Source organism: Myxocyprinus asiaticus, chromosome 8 (genome assembly GCF_019703515.2).
Source record: "Myxocyprinus asiaticus isolate MX2 ecotype Aquarium Trade chromosome 8, UBuf_Myxa_2, whole genome shotgun sequence".
NCBI lineage: Eukaryota > Metazoa > Chordata > Actinopteri > Cypriniformes > Catostomidae > Myxocyprinus > Myxocyprinus asiaticus.
The window spans coordinates 43,625,389-43,650,044 of NC_059351.1; the positions used below are offsets into that span (position 1 = coordinate 43,625,389).

The window sequence follows — 24,656 nt, forward strand, 5'->3', positions numbered from 1 at the left end:
AAACACTCCACGAGAAGAAGATCTAAGACGGCTGGTGGAAGATTCTGGAAGTCTGCTGTTTGTTATTGTTACACTGCACAGAAGACGAGAAGGGATTTCACCGTATTTCACGGTACCGCTGATTTAGTTAAAAAAAAAAAAATGTTATAGCTTGAATCTCATTAAGTTCGTCTGGACTTTCTTGCGTTATTTTAATTTTGTTTGGTTTTGTTTAAAACAAATTGTTTAGAAACAGTCACTACATAGCTCGACACTGTAGCTTGCATTTGAAATAATCAGGAGGTAACTATGTAGTAACGAAGCTAAGGTCTGAAATCAATAATATCTAAAGCGATTGTTCAAGTTAAATCTGATGTTGATAATTACATTATGATACTCGTTTTACCAAGTAGTTCCTCACACCAATAAATGTCAGTGCTCTCTATTAACTTGTTTGGTGTCCAATAAAATATCATGCGACTGAAATATGGGCCATCTTTAGAGTCTATTCAATTTTGATGTTTCTTTTGCCCAGAATTACTAGTTTGAAGGCAACTATGGTGAAAGAGACTGGGTTTTATGATATGCTGGGTGTAAAGCCCAATGCCAGCCCTGAAGAGCTGAAGAAAGCATATCGTAAACTGGCACTGAAATATCACCCAGATAAAAATCCAACAGAGGGGGAGAGGGTAAGACTCAACAGCACCTGCACTTTTTTATGTGTCATCAGTGTCTATAGTATAACAGACTGTTAAAAAGATAGCTCTGGTGTCATGTGTTTAACTCCGTGTGGATCTAATGTTATTAAACTGAATTTGAGAGCAGTGTCTCGCTATTTTACTACTTGTTTGAGGCTTAAAAGTGTTACTCCTTAAGAAATGAACTGTAATTTTGAAACGTGTATAAAATAATGAGCACTCGCTTGAGATGAATACTTTAGTCCTACCTGTAACCTTATAAAACTGTTTTATTCCACTACATGAGAGGGTCCCCTCATGGGGGCAGCCATGTTTGAATCACATGACTAGCCTAATACTACTCCTTAATCTCAGTAACTGTCCTGTTATCGGATGCTTTTACTCATGGATTAAATGAATCATGGCTGACTGTGAACAGTTAATTTCAACAATGGCATCTTTAACAGAAAACTGTTGCGTTTGAATGGTGCTGCATCCACGCCACTAGGTGTCAGTGGAAGTCCAAGATGACATGAAGTAAAAGCTTACTGAGTGCACCTTTAACATCCCCTTAACTATTCTCTCCCTTCAGTTCAAACAGATCTCCCAGGCGTATGAGGTTTTGTCAGATGCTAAGAAGAGAGTAGCGTATGACAGAGGCGGCGAGAAGGCGATTAAGGAGGGAGGAAGTGGAGGGCCAAGTTTCGGCTCCCCCATGGACATTTTTGACATGTTCTTTGGAGGAGGGGGACGCGTTCACAGGAAACGAAGAGGTGTGTTGCGTTTCCCTTTTAATTGTAAGGTTGTCCTGCTAAAACCAGATTGTGTGAATATGCTGCTTTTCTTGCATTTTTAGCATTGCATTTGTATTTTTTTTTTTTTTGTTTGTTTTTTTCACTGCATATATTCTCTCACATAATCAAATTAGGGCTGTTAATCGATAAAATTAAGGCAGAAGCTATTTGCACTAAGTGCAAGTAGTGTTAGATGCTATTTACACCACTAATTAAATGCTAACATACAGTATAGTGGCATCACTGCAGCATGTTTGTGTTTATTTGGAGTCCCACAGACAACCTACACCTACCCCTAAACCTAACCCTAACCTTCCCTTACAAAAATTAAAGTAACCATAGAATCACCATGGTATTTTGTAGTAAAACTATAGTAACCATAAAATTAAACATGGTTGCTATATTAACAAAATATTACTGTAGCAACACCATGGTTAATTGCAAAAAATCTGTGGCTTCCGCCAAAAACACGATTGCTGTAGTAAAACCATGGTTAATTTTACCCTGATCAAACCTTTCTCTCAATTATCCAACCTTCACCGTGAACAAATTATTGCAAGGCAATCAACCTTTACATTCATTTTTATTTATAATTTTAAGTAGTATTAAAGGAAATATTAAGAGTGTTGACAGGAAACAGGATGGGGAATAGTGGGACAAAAGGCAGTATCAAACTCTGGTTGTCCGAACGAGAAAAGCACATCCACACCGTCGTTACACTCCACGCCACTGCATCGACACTAGTGGGTGCAGTTTGTCTTCAGTTTCTGTTTCCACCAGACTATTGGAGTGCAAATAGCTGCGCTGTGTGTCAGGTGCTGTTTACACCTAGTGCAAATAGTCACTCTGAATTTTTAATGGAATTAATTATATTATATGCCAATTAATTAATCAGAATTAATTGCATATTTCAATATATGCCAAGAAAGGCCCTCAAATAAAAATTATTCAATATGTAATGATTAAATCATTATATTAAATAATGATAAATATAATCTATTATAAGTACAATAATTCATCTAATTTAAATATACATTACATTATTGTGGCAGATGAGTAAAGCATTTATTAGGCAATAAAAAAGTTGCTTTAGAATGCAATATATTGTTTATTTCCATAGCATTGAACATGCTTATCATTAGCCTACAGTCCACAGCAATCCATTTTGCCACTGAATTTGTCAATTTGTCAGAGATAGACTTATTAGGCCTATAAGGGCTTTTGTAAGGGTGCTTCCATGTACACATTCATCAAACGGAATCTTTTGGAGCATCTCAATTTGGATGTGTTGCGTCATAAACGGTGTTTTTAAGATGCTTTGCCAAGTTAAACGTAGTTTGAAATTTGAAACACATCTCAAAACCCCTGCACTCAGAGATGTGCTCCATCCAGCTGTGTTTGAACGCAAGAAAGCGTCCTCATATTGAGCTGTCTGCTGTGGTTTGTCATCTGTACAGCTGCTGGAGTTGCACTTACTGCCCCGTGCTGACTGTGACTCGTAAAAACATGTAGGTGGTACCTCAAGCTTGAATTGCTCCGATGGTATGAAAATTATTTATTACAGTCAGGGGGCATGATTAATTGTATACATTTTTTAACGTGTTATTTTTTTATATAATTATTTGCACTGAATTAAATCAACAGCCCTAAATGAAATGTTCTAACGAAAGTTAATATGATTGCGTAAGTTTAGGGTTAAGCCATAAATTAGAGAACTATATGTCCTTAACGTGATATTTTACTGTTGTTATACACAGGAAAGAATGTGGTTCATCAGTTGACAGTGTCTTTGGAGGACCTATATAATGGAGCCACCAGGAAACTGGCTGTTCAGAAGAATATAATCTGTGAAAAATGTGAAGGTAACTGTGTGTGACTGAAATTAATTATATGGGTAAATACACTTAATTACAATTACAAAAACAAAAAAAAATTGTCTCAATGTTTTTTTTTTTTTTTCTGGTAGTATTTCAATAGTTGGAATTAATAAATAAATAAGCCTATTTTTTATTTTTTATTATTTATTTATTTATTTTTATAATTGTTTATTCATGTAATTTATTTATCACTGCAGGTCGTGGAGGCCGTAAAGGAGTGATAGAAGTGTGTTCATTGTGCCGTGGGGTGGGTGTACAGGTCCGATTACATCACTTAGCACCTGGCATGGTACAGCAGATATCAACAGTCTGTGCTGGCTGTCAGGGGCAAGGCCAGCGACTCGGTCACCGTGACCGCTGCAAAGCATGTGCTGGTCGCAAGATACTACGGCAGAAGAAGATTCTTGAGGTGCACATTGATAAAGGTTAGGAAGTGACAAGATAAGGATTTGAAAAGCACAGAACTGTTAAAAACCTTTTTGTTAGCTACAGTTAATTTAGTTAATGGTTGGTCATGTGTTATTGCAGGTATGAAAGATGGACAGAAAATAGTCTTCCATGGGGAGGGGGACCAGGAGCCTGGCCTGGAACCTGGAGACATTATCATTGTCTTAGATCAGAGATCACATCCAGTTTTCACCAGGTAAAGCAGTCCACATTAGTAAAAGTAGGGCTACATAAAGGGCGTACGTTATGCATGTGTGATTTCAGCTCATCCACAATCTAGTTTAAAGGAATATTCTGGGTTCAAAACAAGTTAAGTTCAATCGACATCATTTATAGCATAATGTTGATTACCACAAAAAATTATCTCGACTTGTCCCTCTTTTAAAAAAAGGAAAAAAATCTCGGTTACAGTGAGGCACTAACAATGGAAGTGAATGGTGCCAATCCGTAAATTTTAAAATACTAACTGTATCACAAGACGAAAACAATATGTGTGTAAACACAACTTTAGTGTGATGAAATCGCTTGCCAATCTTTCCTGCGTAAAGTTTTATCCAATTTTACAACTTTGTTGCTACAACAAAATAATGCTGTAAACCCTGTAATTCCGGTAAATGACGATTTAAAGGGAGAGTTCACCCAAATATGAAAATTCTCTAATCATTTACTCACCCTCATGCCATCCCAGATGTGTATGACTTACTTTCTTCGGCAGAACACAAACAACGATTTTTAGAATAATATCTCCGCTCTGTTGGTACATGCAATGCAAATGCATGGTGATCAGACCTTTTGTAGCTCCAAAAATCACATAAAGGATACATAAAAATTAATCCATAAGACTCAGAAGCGAAATAATAGGTGTGGGTGAGAAACAATAATATTCAAGTCCTTTTTTACTCGATCTTCAATTTAACTTTAACTTTCACATCTGAAAGTGAAACTAAACATGCACCTCGTGACTTTTAGATGTAAAAGTGAAAGTGGAGATTTAGAGTAGAAAAGGACTTGTATTTTTATCTGTTTCACACCCACACCTATTATATCACTTCTGAAGATATGGATTTAAACACTGGAGTTTTATGGATTAATTTTTATGTATCCTTCATGTGATTTTTGGAGCTACAAAGGTCTGATCACCATGCACTTGCATTGTATGGACCTTTTCTTCTGAAAATCTTTGTTTGTGTTCTGCTGAAGAAAGTCAGTCATTCACATCTGGCATGGCATGAGGGGAAATAATGAGAGAATTTTCATTTTTGGGTGAACTATGACTTTACAGCTCACATAATACACAAGTTTTAACTGAATAATTAATGTTAATGTTTTTATAAAATTACAAGCTTCACATTACAGCCTTTTAAACCTTCCAAAAATTTGTCCCATTTACTTCCATTGTAATTGCCTCACTGTCACCTTGATTTATTTATTTATTTATTTATTTATTCTCAACATAATGCCACATATGCTGTCGATTGAGTTTAACTTGTATTGAACCTGGAATATTCCTTTAAATGAAGTCATTATCATTCCTTTCTGCCCAAACACTGCACCTTTCTATATTAATTAGGCTCATTATAGATTGCGCTTCATTCACAAAAATCACGGCAGTAGTAATTCATCAAGTGATAGAGCGTGATAGCCTGGCATATTTCCGGATGTGCAGTGTAGTCAGATCAACTTTCGGCATGTTGAAAAGATGATTCAAGTGTCTGGATCTCAGTAGTGAGTGATGCTGTTTAGTCCTGCCAGAGTGTGTCAGATCATGGTGGTCTGCTTCATCCTCCGCTATGTAGTGCTCAGAACCGGCCTGCAAGATCGGAATTGTGCCGTGCAAATTACATTCTGAACGGACTTTGTGGGCGCGTTGTCTGATATGCATATTTCCTGTATGTGAATTTGGCGCTATACCAGTGCAGACAGCATGTGCAAATAAAGTCCGCTATTTATTCTTAGTGAATTCCCCCATTAGTCTTCTAAATAACTCTATACCTTCCTTATCTATATAACTGCTATCTTGTATCTTTTTTTTAATTATTTTATTTTTTTTTTGTCTTTTAGGTGTGTATATGTTTTGTTTTAGGCAACGAACGTATTCGGGTTACAATTTTCAATATTTGAAGATCCTAGTACTTAAATTGGCCTTTGGATACTTTTAGTGCTTTATACTGATTTTTGTTTTAATTCTGTTTTAAAAACTTTTGTTCTCCATCAGATATGTACATCATTATCTTTAAACACTGGAAAAATACATCCTAAAGTTTTACATGAGCACTGGTTCTTTTTACATACATTTGAGTAGCATCATTGATTGTATTGTAGGTAGTTCAGTATCCTGCAGAGGGCAGTACAGTCTCATTATTTTTGTTTTAGCGTCTTACAATCTGACACAATACATGGTCATTCAGGCAAGGTAATTGGGGTGCAGAATGTGTCAGTATTAAGAAAAATATTTAAATATATTCCTTGTTTCAGACAAGGAGAGGACCTCATCATGAGCATGGAGCTACAGTTGGTCGAGTCATTATGTGGTTTTCAAAAACCCATTAAAACACTGGACAAAAGAACTATACTCATCACATCCCATCCAGGTAAACTCTTCTACATTCTAGGGTGCAAGCATTACATGCAGGTTTCAGTTTAACAACAGCACCGTTGTTGGGTCATCTACACTGGTCACTGTTGGTGGATCATTGAGTCATGACATCTATATGCAGGAGGTCGCAAGACAGCTGTTTAAAAAGTACGTCACATTTGCAGACGGTGCAAATATCTTTTTGCAGTTGCCTACTCCAGAGACCCACAAGCATCCTTAATGCTGTGGGATGTTGCCATAATCAAGGCGAGGTGCTTCTACCTTCTTTGCTCAGAGCCAAAAAAAAGTTTGAAAAAGCTGAGCAACGATATTCTGTTTGCGAATATTTAGACACCCACCACACCACTGGGGGAGGCGTTTAGAGGTATATTTAAATATGAGGACGCTAGTCTTTACATGTAAAACATCAACTACTATGAGATTAAAATCTTATCAATGACTTCATGTTTCATTCTATGAGTAGAATTCACATGAGATCAGTGTTTAACTACTCATTGATGATTTAAAGTGATATACACTCTCCAAGCACTTTATTATGAACACTATGTTCCTAATAAAGTGCCCAACATTGTCTTCTGCTGTTGTAGCCCATCCACCTCAAGGTTCAACGTGTTGCGCATTCGGAGATGCTATTCGGCTTACTACAATTGTACAGAGCGGTTATCTGAGTTACCGTAGCCCCTCTGTCAGCTCAAACCAGTCAGGCCATTCTCCTTGACCTCTCTCATCAACAAGGCATTTCCAGCTGCAGAACTGCCACTCACTGGAAGTTTTTGTGTGTGTTTTTTTTGGCACCATTCTGAGTAAACTCAGCATGATCAGCAGTTACAGAAATACTCAAATCAGCCCGTCTAGCACCACAAATCATGCCACGGTCGAATTCACTGAAATCCAATTTTTCCCCATTCTGATGGTTGATGTGAATATTAACTGAAGCTCCTGACCCATATCTGCATGATTTTATGCATTGCACTGCTGCCACACGATTGGCTGATTAGATAATCACATGAATATGTAGGTGTACAGATATTCCTAATAAAGTGCTCGGTGAGTTTACTGTATATGCAGTATATAATATGTCATTTGTAATCTGCACCTTTTGCAGTTATGGTGCTAATGCGCCAACATGCTTTACATGGCCATAGTATGCGCAGATTACACTCTGTAATTTATGACACTGATACTATGGCAAAGATGGGTGAATAAAGAATGTTAATGGATAGAATACAGACAAAAAAATTATGATAGGAATACCTTACTATTGGCGAATGGCTTTCAGCTGCAATCGGACATGAGTGAAGCAGCATATAAAACAAAAGAGTTTTATATGCTGAGCTCCAGGTCACACCTACTGATGACTTGGACCAATGGCAGTAAGATGTTTAGCAGCCGATAAGAAGTTTTCCTGAAAGTTCACCCTGGCGAGCTGTTACGAACCACCTAAATGAACTTAAAAACACCTTCTTTTTTGGCCAGACTTTGCTCTAAATTATGTCTCACCCGTTCGTTCTTCGATCGCGTAGGAAGTGTGCAGTGGCCTTTAATGGCTTGTAGGCCTGTACCACCAGATATTTAGGGATGTGTGTGTTTGTGTGTGTAACTTTAGCTATTGTTTCTTGTAGTCCATCCAGACTGTGTCTACATAGGGAGAGTATCTGCTTTCTTATCATTCGCTGGTTCTTTGGGCTTCTGTGGTCATATTACAGAAACATCCTAACTCTAGAGTCATATCTTATCAGTTGAGATTCTAACTTGAACTTATTGTTGATCTTAACCTATAGTCAGTTTAACCCATAGTCAGATCTTGGTCAAAGCTGATGCAACAGATTACAAAAGCTATTGTTGATGTGTAGAGCAAATCTTCTCTCTTTCTTTGTCTTATGAGTAGGGGAGTTGATCAGACCTGGAGATAAGAAATGTGTTCTGAATGAAGGGATGCCTGTGCACCGTCAGCCATTTGAGAAAGGAAGACTCATTATTCTTTTCAGTGTGAGTACGAATTCTTAACATTCATTTGTTTTACTTGAAGTAGTTTGTTAATCAAACCATTAAATTATTTTGATTTTATATGAAAAGGTATGGGTCTCCACAGTAGTGCTTGGCAACATACTGTGTGTGTTTATCAAATATATAAATACTGAGGAATATTTATAATATCATTAAAAGTCTTTAATATACAGATTTTTCTTTAGCTTTATCTCCCAGTACTTCTCCACTGTCATGTTATTTCTCTTCTCACTCACAATAATAATTAGTGTGTACTCTTATGTAAATGATCTTTTCAAGGTCGTCTTCCCTGAAGAGAACTTCCTCCCATTGGACAAACTAAAGAAGTTAGAGCGATACCTACCTGAAAAACAAGCAAATACTGAGCCTGATGGCATGGATGATGACCTCTATATCTATGCAGACCTTGAAGACTGTGACCTGACCCATGAGCGTCGTCATTACCACTATATAGAGGAGAAAGACTTTTACACTGGTGGAGGTGTACAGTGCCAAACCTCATAGAGATTCCTTTTCTTTTACCCTCAGTTAAACAACAAATGCCACCTCTGCCGGAACACAAGAAAATAAAAAGGACCAATAGGAAATAATTGTCATTACCTCTCAACTAGCTCTGTGCCTAGAATAAGACCTCTTAGTGCCGATCTCTTATGCCATTGTTTGATACAATGTTCCCATCCAAAATGTGGAGCTGATGATAAATTGTGAAAAAGTGAGAGGATCTATAAAATGACATCAAGCAGTAAGAGTTGTAAGACTAGTGCCATGGAGGATTGAAGGAGATTTTATAGAAATGTGTGTAGCATTTTAAAAACGAGGGGGCATTCAGCCAAGTAGTTTGTGCCATTATTCCAGAATCTCATCATCCCATTTTGGTTTTAATTCGATTTGAAAAGGAATAATTTTCGGCTTTTTTTTTTTCCATTTCTGTCTCAGACGTCTGAAGTTTCCTGACTCAGCGGACACAACCAAGGGCAAGTTTAATTTTGTCTTGTCAGTTTGACAAACCATGAGAATCTGTGTTGCATTTTGTTTATTGTCATTTAATTGTAGGTTACATGCAAGATCATGATGTTAATCATAATGTTGATCTTGATAATGTTGGATGTTTTCTATGAGCTGCCAGCTGAATGCTAAATTGTTTTTTTCAAACTATTTGAACTATTAATACAGGAAATAACTTGAAGGTTTAAGGTCGCACTTAAAATTGTCAGTGCTTCTAATAAAAATAAAAAATGTTTAAGTTCAAAATAATGGCAAACTGGTGAAGTGGTAACTCAAAAAGCTTTATTTTGTAAATAGTGCTATTGTTTAATTTTGTTACTACTGTTAAAACACTTGCATGTTGTTTATAGTTTAGTATATGGCCAAATATCAACATTTCACATCACAACCACATACTTTTCATTTAATCCTGTCGGAGACAATAAATGCCAAGATTGTTTTTTTTTTAAAGAAACCTATTTAAGTTGCATTTTTTACAGTTTAATCAACAGTGGAGAAAACATTCAAATCTTTTTTGGTAACTTGTCTTTGAATTTAAGATAATGAAATTATATAAAGATAATTATAATTCATTAAATTATAATTACATTCAACTTAGACAAAATTGTAAAAAAAATAAAACTAATTTTTTTTTTAAAGTGTTTTGCAGCCAACTTGTATAACTTTGCAGAAAATTCATGATTCCCCCTATTATTTTGTTTTTCTTGTCTCATTTCTCCCAGCAGAAAAGTCTTTTATATGATAATGCTATTATCTGTGCTGTCTTTGAAGAATAATTGTAAAAAGTGTAATTATGACCAATAACTTTGCATTTGTAGTTCTATTTATAAATTAAATGTAACAATGTTATTCATTTGGTCCCTTTTTTGTATTTTTCTGGTTTGGGCGACTGGATGTTGGGCACACTGTATAGAGCAGGGGTACGCAATCAAGTCAAAAAGATGTATGATCTTGTATCAATGTATCTACATCTTTATTGGATATCTACTGCAAAAATCAAGCAATTGACACCCAATGAAAAGACTGTCATGGCTTATTCATGCTAAATTTGAACTGAACTGCAGCAATATTAGCACACTATTTACCAGCACTGTAAGATACTATGAGACTTACACTGTAAAACATATACCAATCTTAAAAAAAAATTGTGAATACCCTTAATAAAAATAATCTGTAATTATCATACTACAAACCATACAGATAACTCCCATACAGTATTGCAATATCTGCATAATGTGTTCACTTGCATGCAGTATAAGTAGATATGCTGGGTCAAGTGTTAAAACACACTAAACCATTAGTATCAAAACAAAATTGTATCATATGAATTCTAAACATCAGAATTCTGTATGTACACAAGTACAAAGATGTAAGAATCCAAGACTTCTGAGAAGGTACACTGAATATTTGTCTTTGCTCACATTGATCAAAGAAATCATATACTGTAAAATTGCAAGTAAGATGTGAAACTCCAACAATGGTCAGCAAAAAACAAGTACATTTACCATATTAATTTTGATAGGGCTAAATCTTGCATGCAGATATTATCACAGACAATACTACAAAGCCCTTAATAATAGGATTAGACCACTACATCCATGCAGGGGGTTTTTATGTTTCCCACTAGAGACTTGAGATGAAGGGTTAGTACTTGGAAATTAGATGCAGATAATTGCAGACGATGGAGAGGTCCTGCAACTCATGACTGCTGAGGTCCAAGTTTGACTTTGAGCCTCATGGTACAGTGGGGAAAATTTTAACTAAAAGATAAATACTGAATACAGAGCTTTCGGTGGAAAACCAATTTCAGAGCAGTCGTTTAAAGGCAGAGACAAAAATGTAGTATGCAAGGATACCACAAAACAAGAACATGGTTTCTAAGACGTGAAAGAGTCCAGAACATGCAGGAAGGGATTCAGGGCTTCCAGAGCTTGAGCAGACCATCCTCACTGTAAGTGGCGATGAGATTTTGATGGGGGTGGTGAGTTATGCCAATCACATCTTTTTCATGTACCTGTGGGTGAAGTACACAAATGCACGTATTTTATTATTTAAATCAGGAAAATTCCGTCATAAATTTCTCAATATACCGAGAGTGGGGTCCAAAATTTGAAGTGAGACCACTAGTGACAGCATCTATTTAGCTTCTTTTTTAATTGAAAAATTAGCATGAATTTCAGAATTGCTTGGTATTTTGTATGTCCCCTTTTTGCTTTAAAGGAATGTTCTGGGTTCAATACAAGTTAAGCTCAATCGACAGCATTTGTGACAATGTTTAGTACCACAAAAAAGTCTCTCTTTTAAAAAAAAATAAAATAAATAAATCCAGTGAGGCACTTACTTTTTAACAGAAGAATTAATGAAAGTGCTTTTATAAAATTATAAGCTTCACATTTCTGTGTTTAAACCCTCCAAAAATTGGCCCCTATTCACTTCCATTGTAAGTGCCTCAATGTAACCTCGATTTTTACTCTTTTAAAGAAAAGTAGGGATGAGTCGCAATATATTTTTGTGGTAATCAATATTATGCCACAAATGCTATCGATTGAGCTTAACTTGTGCTGAACTCGAAACATTCCTTTAATGACAGCTTGCACTCAAGCTGGCATGGACTCCACATGTTTGTGTGAAAACCTGATCCATGTTATTCCAGCATGATTTACATTTATGCATTTGGCAGACTCTTATCCAAAGTGACCTAAAGAGACTATTTCTATATCATTAAACATAAGCCTATCACTGGCCTATAGTTCACATCAATGTGTCTGAGGTAGACAGGATGCGTTCTTGTGTTCTGTTTGTACATACGTCAGACAAACGTTTTTGGTGCATCTCACTGTGGCTGTGTTGCATTTTACTGGCTTTCAGCTTCTCTAACCATAAACACAGCATTTTTAGGATGCTGTGTCAAGTTAAATGTAGTTTGAAACTTTAAAAAATGCTTATGGAGACCCCTGGTTTGTTGCCTGTACAGCTGCACGTTGTACAGCTGGAGCTGCGCTTACTGCCCCCAGCTGACTGGCAGGTGGCACTTCAAACTGGAATTGCTCCGTTGGTAGGAAAATTCCTAATTATGGTGGTCCGATTAGATGTGTGATTTTTTTATACCGCAATATTTTTAATATAATTAATTGCACTGTCAAAACATTCTAAGGCTGTCTCAATTCTTTTTTTTTACATGTTTCTAAATAGAAAAATGTCATAAGTTCTTGTTTATTTCCAGATTTAAATAGGATTTTGTATCTCAGGTTTTCAACATGGGCTCAAATTTTTGGACACCACCTTTATCTGATTCTGTTCACTGGTCTTAATTAGAGGCAAAGCATTAAACAAATATTTCACCTAAAAATGGAAATTCTCTCATAGTTTACTTACCATCATGCCATTCAAGGTGTGTATGACTGTCTTTCTTCAGCGGAACACAACTGAAGATTTTTAACAGAATATTTCAGCTCTGTAGGTCCATAAAATGCAAGTGAATGGGTGTCAACTTTTTGAAGCACCAAAAAGTACATATAACTATTATAAAAATAATCCATACGATTCTATTGGTCTAATTAATGTCTTCTGAAGTGAAACGCTAAGTGTGGGTAAGAAATAGATCAATATTTTAAAAAATTTGTTTTTACAAAAAATGTTTGCTTCCGGCCAGCTTGTGGTTTTTACGTTGATGAGGGTGAGTTCAAACTGCCTCTCGTGTGACGTAAGCGCAAAAGCCTCCTCTGCATAGATATACATACGTAGATCCTTTATTAGCAGCTGATTCATCTCCCCACTCTATCACTTGCATTCAAACGGATTCAAACAGCTCTCCTTTTTCACTGTTCCGAGATGGCGCCGCAGTTGACACATTCAAGCCAGCTGAATGAGACATCTATTTATGATTCTCTATGCTCCTCTTTTGTAAACAACGCTGCGCTTCCGTTTTTTTATGTATTTCACGCATCAGTTCTCACGTGAACTTGCCAACGCGCTTGACCTCGACTCTTCTGAATTTTTAGTTAAAAACATTGATCCATTTCTTACACACACCTAGGGTTTCGCTTCAGAAGACATGAATTAATCCAATGGAGTCGAACTGATTATTTTTATGATGGCTATACAGTACGTGCTTTCTGGAGCTTCAAAAATTTGGCACCCATTCACTTGCATTTTATGGACCTTCAGAGCTGAAATATTCTTCTAAATATCTTCATTTGTGTTCTGAAGAAGAAAGAAAGTCATACACATCTGGGCAGGCATGAGGGTGAGTAAATTATGAGAGAATTTTGGTGACTAATCCTTTAAGCAAGCAAGTGTTCAGACTTAAAAACTTCAGACTTTTAAAAACTTTTTACCAACAATCTTTCTTTCAAAATGTGTGCATAGCCAATCGAATACAGAGAAGGCAACTTCTTCCAACTGTGAACTTATCAAACTTCACCGAAGTTAAACAAAAATTTAAAGGCTGTATATCTCATTGCTTTGCAGCACATGCTGTGAGGGCGGACTGTACCGTGAGGGTTCTCTCCAGCTTGCCCGTGATGGTGCTGAAGCAGTACAGCACATAGTCCTCTCCCACGCAATAAATCCACTCTCCACGCGGAGACAACGTGCAGCACACAAAGTCTGCCTTCTCTCTTATGCCTGAACAAAAACTCCTCATAACCTGGAAGAGAAGGGGAGGGGTCGGGGTGAGAGCACAAGATGTGCAGCGTAGAAGTAAAAGGTATAGGCATGCTTCAGAGCATGAAAAAAGCATGTGAGGGTGAGTCATCAAGTGAGTCGAGAAATGAGTGGGTAAAGCGACCGAATAAGGCAAGTCTAATACACCATCAGACAGTTGGATTACAAAATATGTAGCTATTTTTAGCAAACCGCACAACACACAGAGGTTTGCTGCTTGTGCATGTGCTTTAACATAGTCAAAAAATTTAAGCTGGTGCTTTTTGATTCCCACAATTTGATAATACAGAATCAAACATCACTAAAACTTCTGTTCAACATTTAGCAATTAACCACGGTTTCTTATGCAAAAATGGCGTAAATTGGTGCCAAGTTCACCCTAAAATAAAAGCACCAAATAAGTAGTCTATAAGATGTGTGTACTTGACTACCACAAAAACTGATTTCAACCTGTCCGTCCTTAACAAAAAAAAAAAAGAGGAGCAAAAATCGAAGTATCAGTGAGGCACTTAAATTGGAAGTGAACGGTGCCAGACCTTTAACTTTAAAATACTCACTGTTTAAAAAGTGTAGCCACTGTAAGCAATATGTGTGTTAATATGATTTTAGAGTAATAAAATTCACTTAATTACCTTATCTATATAAAGTCATATCCAAATTTACAACTTTGTTGCCATAACGATGTAAAGTTGTAAACCCAAAAACCTTAAAACGACTGTAAAAAATTATTATTTAAAAGTATTATTTTTCAGCTCAAATAATACACCATTTTTAACAGATGAATGAATGTAAGTGCTTTTATAGATTGAAAAGCGTCATATTTCTGCCTTTAAACCCTCAAAATATTGGCCCCATTCACTTGCATTGCAAGTGCCTTACTGTAACATCGATTTGAACCTTTTTTAAAGAAAAGGTCCAAATATTTTTATGTGGTAACCAACATTATGCCACAAATCATGTTGATTAAATATTTAGCTGGGTCCAAAGAATTTTCCTATACGTCAGTTATGTAGCATCAAATGTCTGCCAATCTTTGTTCTCACCTGGCCATGAATGTTCGTAACAACCACCGTGTTGGTCCTGTTGCACACCACAAAGTGCTCAGGGGTCTTCGGAACGAGCACAACATTGTTAACAGTGATGTCTTTACCCTCAGGAATGTCAGGTGTTTCTATTGTGTGGGTACAATCCATTGTCTTCATGTTCCAGATCTGATAAAGAGACAACTAAGTGAGGAGATCCACAAATATCAAATGCATACAATGTGAAGTTTACCACAGTATAAACACTTACCTTTACTGTGCCATCCGCCGATGCACTAATGACATGGTGGCCATCGTGTGAGAAGATAACGTCATTTACGTAAGAGGTATGGCCTCTAAACTCCTTCAGTGTCTTTCCTGATTTCAAACCATGGAGTCTGATCAAACAAATCCAGAAATTCGAAATTGTAAATGTATACAGAGGCAATGGGCAAGGAAGTTTGAATCAAGAAAAGGAGAGACAATCAAAAGCTAGATTTTTTTTAAAAAAGGGTTAGTTCAACCAAAAATGAAAATACTTTCATAATTTACCAGCCCTCATTTTGTTTCAAACCCATATGACCAGTCAGCCACTTTCTTTGGAAAAGATTCAAAATGAAAGTGAATAGTGACTAAAGCTCCACATACTCAACAATCTGCCAAATGCTGAAAAATCATGCTAGTTTGGAAAGACCTCACATGAATAACATATTTATTTTGGGGTAAACTAACCCATTAAGGTCATAATAGGAGAATACAGCAAAATGACTAGCTTTGTCTTCAACCTACAACGTGATTCTAATATCTTTAATGAAATCATCTCTGTTTCTCATGCACGTGAGATACCACACATATGCACCATGAGCGTTTAGCACTGATGAATAGTCTGAAGTACTGCAGTGAAGATTGAGAGAGAGAGAGAGAGAGAGAGAGAGATTTTGGGTGTTGGCAATGGGCATGTGTCGGAATATTCCTAATACATCTAATCCATTATGATGCACTTACTACATAGTCTTTTGTAATGTGCACTTTCAAAACCTCTCAAATGTGACACTTTTCAACAAATGTACCCGAAAACATAAAATTAAGAAAAAAAAAAAAAAGACAAAAAATAAACAAAGCATGCATGTTTTAAAGCTAAAAATGGCAACTATTGTTTCACCGGAAACATGTTATGTAAAATCCCAATTAAAAAAAAAAAAAAAACAATCCAACCATATACAGTACATCATCTGTAATGCCAGGCTGGCATTCACGTGTCTCCTTCACACTCTACAGACAGCATAAATCCAATTCAATGCAAAGGGGGAGGAGCTAGTATGTATAAATAAGGGGCCAATTGCAGAGCACTCCCCCCCCAATTTCGACTTAGGAGTTGCAATAACAAAACGTCTGCCTCAGTCAGCCCCTATTGCCTGCTTGGGTTGCTGAGCAAGGAGCAGAAATACATTATCTGTGTGTGCACACTCTCTCTTTCTCGCCTGCACGTGACCAATCATGCTTCTTTCCACCCACATGCACCACGAGCACCTAGAAATGACACCCAGCCTTGAAAGTATTGCAGTCAGGTCTGAGAGAGAGGGAGAGAAACACTGGGTCTGGGCATGTGATGGAATATTCCTAATGATGTTTAACACCCAGGCTATGATTTAACATTTCCTCCTCCTCTGCCCTCTATCTACAAAGTAACCTTGGCAAAACATTTCATTAAGGTAGCCTACTGTTCTGGCGCTGATAATAGCATAGCAACAGATAATCATTTTGATATAATATTCTTATGATCCGAGTTTTTTTGTTTTTTTCTCGTAAAAAAAAAAAAATACATAAAAGAAATATGATCCCTAAAAAGACAGCAATTCAGCCATAAGTCCTTTGTGTTTTTCTGCTAAGCAAATGAGAACATCAATACAATTAAATAAAAATGGGTAAACAACCGATGTCACATCTGGTAAATGCAGCTACAAAATGATAATTTGTCTTATAAATGACAATAACTGTTGGAGCTGCTAAAACCATAACAAGACCAAGTACACAAAGAAAGCCAATCTGCAGTATAGGTATTAGGCATTTTACATCGAGATATCTACAACATATCAGCCCAATTATTTTCCATGGCTTTTCTATAATCTTTCCAGGCATTAGTGATTTCTGGATACAGATTTTTAATCATTTTGATTCAGACCAATTTGCTAAAGAATCTTTTACACCGATGTGTGACCCATTTCAATAAAATCATTGAAAAGCACTGACTCAAAAGAACAATTCACTGACAGTTTGGAAAATGTAATTATTTGAATTATTTTATAGCAGGGAAAAAATAGAAAAAATTATATTCACTACAGAAAATTTCCATGAATTTTCACTGAAATTTAAGATTTTATCAATTTCCATGACTTTTTCAGGCCTGAAAAACACAATTTTAAAATTCCCTGATATTTCCAGGTTTTCAGTCTCCTTTTCTCACCATATTAAATCCATTTTCTGCCTTTACTTGTTCTTTTAAGTGTTTTTTTTTTTTTTCAGTATGAAGGAACCATTTTAGATGAAGCCTGTCAATTAAACTCTATGGTCCCGCCGGCAGGTCCACAAGGGGCGCTATATCACAAATAAATTTGACACTTAAAACGTTAAAGTCCCCGTATACATTGGTCAGGCATATGAGGTATTATTTGAAAGTTTAGAATCCGAACTTTTCAAAAAATACCATCACTTTTCCATATATGTCACACAAAATAAGCCCTGAAAAAATTTGCATCGCAAATTAGCGCCTCTAGAGGTAATGAGGTAGAAATATTTTTTCACATGGCACTTAAATGGACAAGCCATATATCAAATAAAGGCTCTCATTCTCAGGAATGTGACTGTAGTTTGAAAGATTTTCAAAAGAATCACAAAATAAAACATGATTTAAGTAAACAAGTACATACGTATTTTTATTGCACCGATCATTGCTGCTGTAAGCCCCACATAGCTAAAAACTTTATATCTGCTTTTATCTTAGGCAGCTGTCTAAAAAATGAGCCATTTTTTTTTACTTGTCTGTGAGCTTGGTTGGCTGAATAATCCAATGTTATATCTTAGATGTCCAGAACATGAAATATGCCATCCAGCAGGAAAAGCATGCCTAACAAATCATCATGAAAATACATTTTTCTTATTGATGCTAAAATATTATATATATCATCGCAAACATGAGGATCTAAGCTTTCTAATGACACCTAGATTGAGCTTCTAGTCCACTCAGAGGCCGAGTTATGATGAAATAATGAAACGATGAAACAATGAGAGTGGTGCATAAACTGAAAATGAGGCTGAATGTCTATGGACGAGCACATCTGTGAGGGCTAAAATGTGTTAGAGCGCCACCTACATTTCAGATCTGTATATTGTGATGGAATGTGATAGAGAAAAAAAAATGTCTAGTGCTTGCTGCCATCTAGTAAAATGAAATAAGACTTTTCAAAGTGCGACAGAGTAAACAGAACCAGAATTACATGCTTACAAATCATGGATTTGGACAAAAAAAAAAAAAACTTTGTTTATCATAAGAATATAAACACACAATATTATTTATGAATTATTGGAGTCTTTTTTATTTGGGGGGTTTTCTGAAAAACATTAGACCAATGTTTTGCAATTAGTCCACAGTATGTCTGAATTGTGTTATTTCTTTAATTTGAGTGTGATAATTTGCAGGTGGCAGTGCAAAAATGCATTAGGGTTTAACAAGTTAATAGAAGGTCAAAAAAGCTATGTGCATAATGATGATAAAAGAATGAGGAAAAAGCTGTTTAATATAGTTGTAGATGGAGTATAGCATGTCACATTGCAGGGACATGTTAACTTTCCCAAAATTATTTCATGTCAACTATACAATCATAAAGAGAACACCAATTATGACAGCATGAAAGTAGAGAAATCATAGTGCAACAAGCGGCTGAAATGTAACAAGATTTGTAAATTAAATAAGGTTTGTAAATATAATAGGATGTTTAACCTGATGATCTGGTCAAAGGAGGAACTTAATATTTGGCTGCTGTCCTTGTTGAAACAGAGACAGGTGACCGCTTTGCTGTGGGCTCGCTCGAATCTGCGTAGACATTGCCCATTGTGAATTCTCCAAATCTGGAATAACAAAGTGATACATCATATCACATGACAGAAGATAAATGGTTTCTTTTCTTATATTTTTAGACCTGTGCTGCCAGAAATATTACATCAAGATCACAACCCAACATGGTTTCCTATATGCTAATGTAAGATCATCACGCTAGAACAAAAGTGTACATAGAGGAGGCCATATGGTGCTTGTAGTGCTCTACTTTTCTGCATGTTCAGGAAGGATTGCAGTCACAACTGTAATTAGATGCAGTGTGATTAAAAGACTTAATATTTAAGCTATAAGGGCTTTAACTAAGCTCTGCCTTCAGACCTACTACCCCCTGAGACTGAGGTCTCTTACAATATCTTTAAAATGCCTCAAGCTGTACTAGCTTCGTGCGACCCCGTGTCCTTCCTCGTGGACTGCGTTTTGTCGTCGCAATACATTATGTATAATTTAATTTAAACCAACTGGTTTCAGTTCAGAAGAATCTGGGCTGTCAGTAAAGGGTTAAACTTTTGACGCATGGAGTCATGTGACAAAACAATATGGCACTGATCTCAGCAGAGTTTGTCTTTGGGAGAAACGCCAAAAAAATGCATCTGGCAAGAAAACCTAATTATGTTTTTCCATTGAAACCTGTTTGAGTCAAAAGTCTCCAGTTTCATCTGATAGGCAATTTTTTTTTTTTATTTGAGTGATTTATCACGAAACGCATGTTGTTAAACACAGTGACCACTATAGTGGAGAATAGCGCTAGTTTTTTTTCACAATACTCACGATAGTTTTTTATTAGAAATCCTATATTTACTGTGCATTTTTACATTGAGAATAAAAATATTGCTTTCAGAGGCTTTGTATGGAATTAGGATGAAAATAAGGTGCATTTTGAACTGTTCTGAGACCAGTGCAAACAGACAGCACACTGGAGGTAAAGTCATTCACTAAATAGCAAGGGAGCATCCTACAGCTTTCATATGCAACCAAGTGCATTCACTCCCAACATCTGACCAAAAGGTCAGTTTCAGGCTGCAGATGATGTTTAGAATTTATAATGAATAAATTAATTTTAACATGGTTGGCAGTTATTGGATGATGCAGATCATTATTTGTATCAGAATTAATAATACTTATTTCTGATTGGTAAAATGCTATCACTTGTTTGTTTGACAGAGCAAAGAGAGAACATTGAGATTGTTGCCAAAGTAGAAAAAAAAAAACACTGAACATAAGTCAAATAATTGTATTTGTTTAGTTTTTTATTTGTGCTTTCCCACATTGTTCCAAAGCAGCTTTACAGAAAATCAGCTGTAATGTCTGTAACGTCTCAAAAATATGAATAACCAACACTCCTGGAAACATAATAAACAATTTGATAAAAAAAATAAATCTTTTTTTAGCTTGGTATTATTTAAAATTTCACAACTTAGTCCCGCTGCCCCCATATGAGAACATAAATTTTTTGTGAAAACTTTTTGCTGTAGAATTTTTTTTTTATAGGTGCTACTAGTTACAAATCAAAAAGTGAAATGGAGAATACACACAGCAGCCATGCTCATGTCTCAGTACACTAGAGAAGTAGGAGTCAAGAGAGAGAAAAAAAAATTTAATTTGAAAAGAAAAAAATAACTCATTAAACTTTGTCCAGTACGACTTTGTAAGGTAATAAGAAAAACTTTTTTAATTTTACTATGTGACAAGGGTGATCATGTCTCTGTAGATCAGCTAGAAACTAAGCATATAGGTTGATGTTCTACCTTTTATTTATCTTAATACGGTATTATAGTATAATGTATTGTACAACATCCACATGCAATACTCAAAGTAAAATAGTAAAGTAAGAACTTTAGAAGATTACATTTTGCCAGTGGACGAATTTAGATGCTAGGAGTGGGAGTGATAGCCTTACCTGTATCTTCCCATCCTGTGCTCCAGAGGCGATTATGTCTGAGTCGTGACTGACTGCCAGACACAGCACAGCCTCATCCATCATCATGAAATTATCCTGAGCTTGGTACTTCAGATCCTATACACAAGAGACACAGCCACAGTCAGAGGCAAACAGTCACACAAAAGATTCAACCACAGACAAACTATGGTAAAATAATCCATTAAATCATATAAAAAATGATCAGAATTGAAGTGTATTCACACATAATTATATTTACTTTTAAAAAGGAGACCCACATAATATATTTAGGCAGTGATGGAATGTCACTTTTGTTTAAGTCTAATAAATTGAAGAACCACGTTGATAACATATTCTTCCAAACAGCCACAAAGCTGCATTATTTTGAGTCTTATACTGTACACTCCATTAGTGGTGGAAGTCCATGTTTGAGAAAAGGGCAGGATTTATTTTTGGCCCCAACTTGCTTTGACTCCACCTGATAGACGTCATAGAGTGTTGGGGTGACCCATATTCTATACCACTGAGGATTAAGAAGAAACCCAGGCACTCCTGACAGAGAAATTAAGACACACTAAATATGAAAATATATTTTTGCCCCCACAAAACAGGCCTAGGACAGATCATGCATGTTAACGCTTCAATGTGCCAAGGAGATTATGTTCTTGAGCTGTGTGATCAGGCATAATGATCTCACTGTTAATTCTGCAACATTTGGCAAAAGTTCTTCAGCTAAACTTGGTCTGTGCTTACTGAGATTTGAACGACTGCCCCCAGTGGCCAAAGCAGGAAGTGTTTTTAAAAGTATAGTTTGTAGTAAATGCTATAATACAGTGAAGAGGAATGCATATTTTGACTAACTGCACCCCCAAACCTAACCATGGGTAAAATGTAATCTTAGAGGGGAAATGGACTATTCGAATTGCGCTAATAGTTGATTTTGTGAACGTGAATACTTCCTGGTTGCAACACACGAGGAGAACACATGTCTCTGAGACTGCTGATGCAACGCACTATCAGTCAAATTTATGCAAAAATATTTGATGGGAGACGCCTATATTCCTCAACTACACAAAACACACATTTGTGCATCAAACTGCCTAAAAATCACTCATTAGGACAGGTTATCATAACTGATAGACCTATACACTAATTTAAATACATCTGATTCGCCACTGCATTCATGCACATCATTAACATATCTGTGATTGATAAAAAACACTCAAGCATGGTGAAAAATGTGTTGAAAATAGAAACTTTCAATGCAATGGGAGTAGATCTAAATTAAATGCTATCATTTACACTATTTGTGATTAGTTAATTGCATCAGGCGTAACTGTAATCTCAATATTTTTTTGGATGTGTTAACATGGGCGGTCATGTGTTCAAATGCATTAAAAAATGTTTTGATAAATGGTCCTTTTTTAATGGGGAGGATGTTTTGATTTCTGAAAGCTGCAGTAGGCTATTTTTTCAAAGTACAACTATTTTTGGAAAATGTATTCCTCATGATAAGACTCCTTTAAAATGACTCTAATTGCTGTGACTGAAAAAACTGAACATAGCCAAACAGCCAACCTGTGTCTGTTCTGATTCTGCTAGATTTCTGAACAGCGTTCAACACTGAATACCACCAAATCATCCTTAGTTAACAGGGTAGGGTTGCACCAGCTGTGCGTAAGGTCTCACTTAAGTTGAGACAAAGTTCACACTAAAGGGTTTAGTAACTACTAGTTAGTTTGTAACCAAGTCAGTGCTTAATTTGGTTACACCAGCTGTTATTAAGGCAAGACTTAACTAGTAGGTCTTAAACTCTCTGTAAAGTAATGCGTAGTCACACAATATGACGTTAACCTGTATTGATCCAATAAGCAGCCTTTAAATTTGTACACAGAAGTGTTAAAAAGCTGTGAATTTCAGTTTGATTTGTTACGGTTTATGTTCAAACCTTGTTTGCTCATGTTACTGTCAGCTGTAATAAATTATATCCCCAATAATAATACGATACGCAATAAAAGTAGATTTGATAAATAGTATATTTGCCCTGTGTAAATAACAATGTATAGGAACTGTCTCTAAAATAAACAAGGGGTGATAAATACTAATACAACAGGCTGGAAAAATAGACATATATTCATTTTAATATCATATTTATATACAATATATAGGTCATGCAAAACATGAGCTTATTGATGTCATAAAATATCAGTCAGATTTTTTATTGCATCTGTTACTCCTGGTAACTTCGTGCCCATTTACGCCACAACTAGGCTAAGTTGTAATTTACGTATAGCTGGTGCAACCGGCCCCTGGGATTACAGGATCTGCACCCACATGGTTCACATCAGCAGACCAGAAGCTTCCAGATATCATGGACAGGATTCACTTTATCTCCACACCAACTACCTACTACCTACAGTATATCTACAATAGGCATCAGTCCTCCGACTACTTTTGTTCTCCCTTTACACAAATCACTTGGTAAAGCTGTCACATCCCATGGCTTTTTTTACCATTCTTATGCAGATGACACCCAATAATCTAATTCTATTTTTCCACCCTCTGACAACCAGTTACACTCATGAATCACTGCATATCTGCCAAGCATTTCTGCCTGGATGACTGCCCATCCTCTTAAGTTGAATTTATCAAAAAACAAGCTTCTGTTCATCCTAGTCGAGAACTTCCCTTGCCATAACCTTTTAATTTCATTAGACAACTCAATCCTCTCACGAACATCGAAAGCCAATCTTCTTGGTGTCACACTGGACAAGGACCTGTCATTTGTGTCACCCCACAAACTAACACATAATCAAGACATGGAGATTCCTCTGCAAAGTCAGGCCTTTTCTAACCAGGGAAGCTACTCAGATTCTGGTACAGGCCCTAGTCTGCTCTTTTCTTGATTATTGCAAAGGACTCCAGGCCGGCCTCAAGGCATATGCAATCAAACCCCTGCAGCCCAGTATACTCTTATGTCACATTTCTAATATGCTCCCTCCTCAGGCTTCCTGTCCCTGCTAGGATCAAGTTTAAAGCCTTGTCCTATAGCATACAAGAAAGTCAACGGACAATGGTCAGTGGATCCCTAATCTCCAGTCCAGACACAGGTCCATAACTCACCTCTTTCAGTATTACTTAAAAGGTACTCATTTCTAATGAGTCTAAGCTCTGAAGGTGCTGGAACCCTTTTTTATTTGTACAGATTTTCTTCTTATAATTATTATTATTTTTCTGCCCTAAAAGTGTCTTGACAGCAAAAAGTCCCAGAGACACCAGATTTGGCAGGATGGTCCCAAATTCCCCCCACTACTCAGGTGCACACACACACACACACACATTAGGTGGTGCTAAAATACACACTTTTATGTTTTTGCTAATATCTCCACTAAAATTTTTCTGCCATTTTGAATTTTCCGAAAAACATAATTTTTTGAACTCCTCCGAGACCGTTGGTCTAATTTGCTGAAAATGTATATTTGTATCATCTAGGGACCCTCATGACAAAACGGTATAAAAATAATAATAAAAATTGGATTTGTCAGATAATTCAGAAGATAAGTGAACTGGGCCACT

General features: G+C 36.3%; 2 protein-coding genes across 3 annotated transcripts in view; one reads left to right on the forward strand and one right to left on the reverse strand.

The window, feature by feature from the left end:
* On the forward strand, window positions 1-10,174 carry LOC127444886 (dnaJ homolog subfamily A member 1-like). Of its 2 annotated transcripts, none has more exons than XM_051704505.1 (9): window positions 1-112; window positions 515-668; window positions 1,249-1,429; window positions 3,208-3,312; window positions 3,525-3,752; window positions 3,856-3,970; window positions 6,250-6,365; window positions 8,259-8,359; window positions 8,657-10,173. In XM_051704505.1, the coding sequence occupies exons 2-9, from the start codon at window positions 537-539 to the stop codon at window positions 8,879-8,881; spliced, it is 1,203 nt and encodes a 400-aa protein (XP_051560465.1). In that variant the 5' UTR covers window positions 1-112; window positions 515-536; the 3' UTR covers window positions 8,882-10,173. The 2 variants fall into 2 exon arrangements, with proteins under 2 accessions (XP_051560465.1, XP_051560464.1); XM_051704504.1 differs by having other exon boundaries at window positions 30-282; window positions 8,657-10,174.
* LOC127444881 (WD40 repeat-containing protein SMU1-like) overlaps window positions 9,817-24,656 on the reverse strand; it is a 21,396-nt gene continuing 6,556 nt past the window's right edge. Inside the window, exons 8-13 of the mRNA XM_051704497.1 lie at window positions 21,081-21,197; window positions 19,067-19,194; window positions 15,341-15,467; window positions 15,091-15,258; window positions 13,878-14,030; window positions 9,817-11,396 (exon numbers count right to left, since the gene is read on the reverse strand). Of these exons, the coding sequence (XP_051560457.1) occupies window positions 11,298-11,396; window positions 13,878-14,030; window positions 15,091-15,258; window positions 15,341-15,467; window positions 19,067-19,194; window positions 21,081-21,197 (792 nt within the window). The 3' untranslated portion in view covers window positions 9,817-11,297. The remainder of the gene's footprint in view (window positions 11,397-13,877; window positions 14,031-15,090; window positions 15,259-15,340; window positions 15,468-19,066; window positions 19,195-21,080; window positions 21,198-24,656) is intronic.

Excerpts from the sequence above, each read along its gene's own strand:
- LOC127444886 (XM_051704505.1), top strand. The coding sequence starts at position 537 with ATGGTGAAAGAGACTGGGTTTTATGATATGCTGGGTGTAAAGCCCAAT. Across the intron at positions 6,366-8,258 it reads ACTCATCACATCCCATCCAG|GGGAGTTGATCAGACCTGGA; the intron begins GTAAACTCTTCT and ends TCTTATGAGTAG. Across the intron at positions 8,360-8,656 it reads GACTCATTATTCTTTTCAGT|GTCGTCTTCCCTGAAGAGAA; the intron begins GTGAGTACGAAT and ends GATCTTTTCAAG.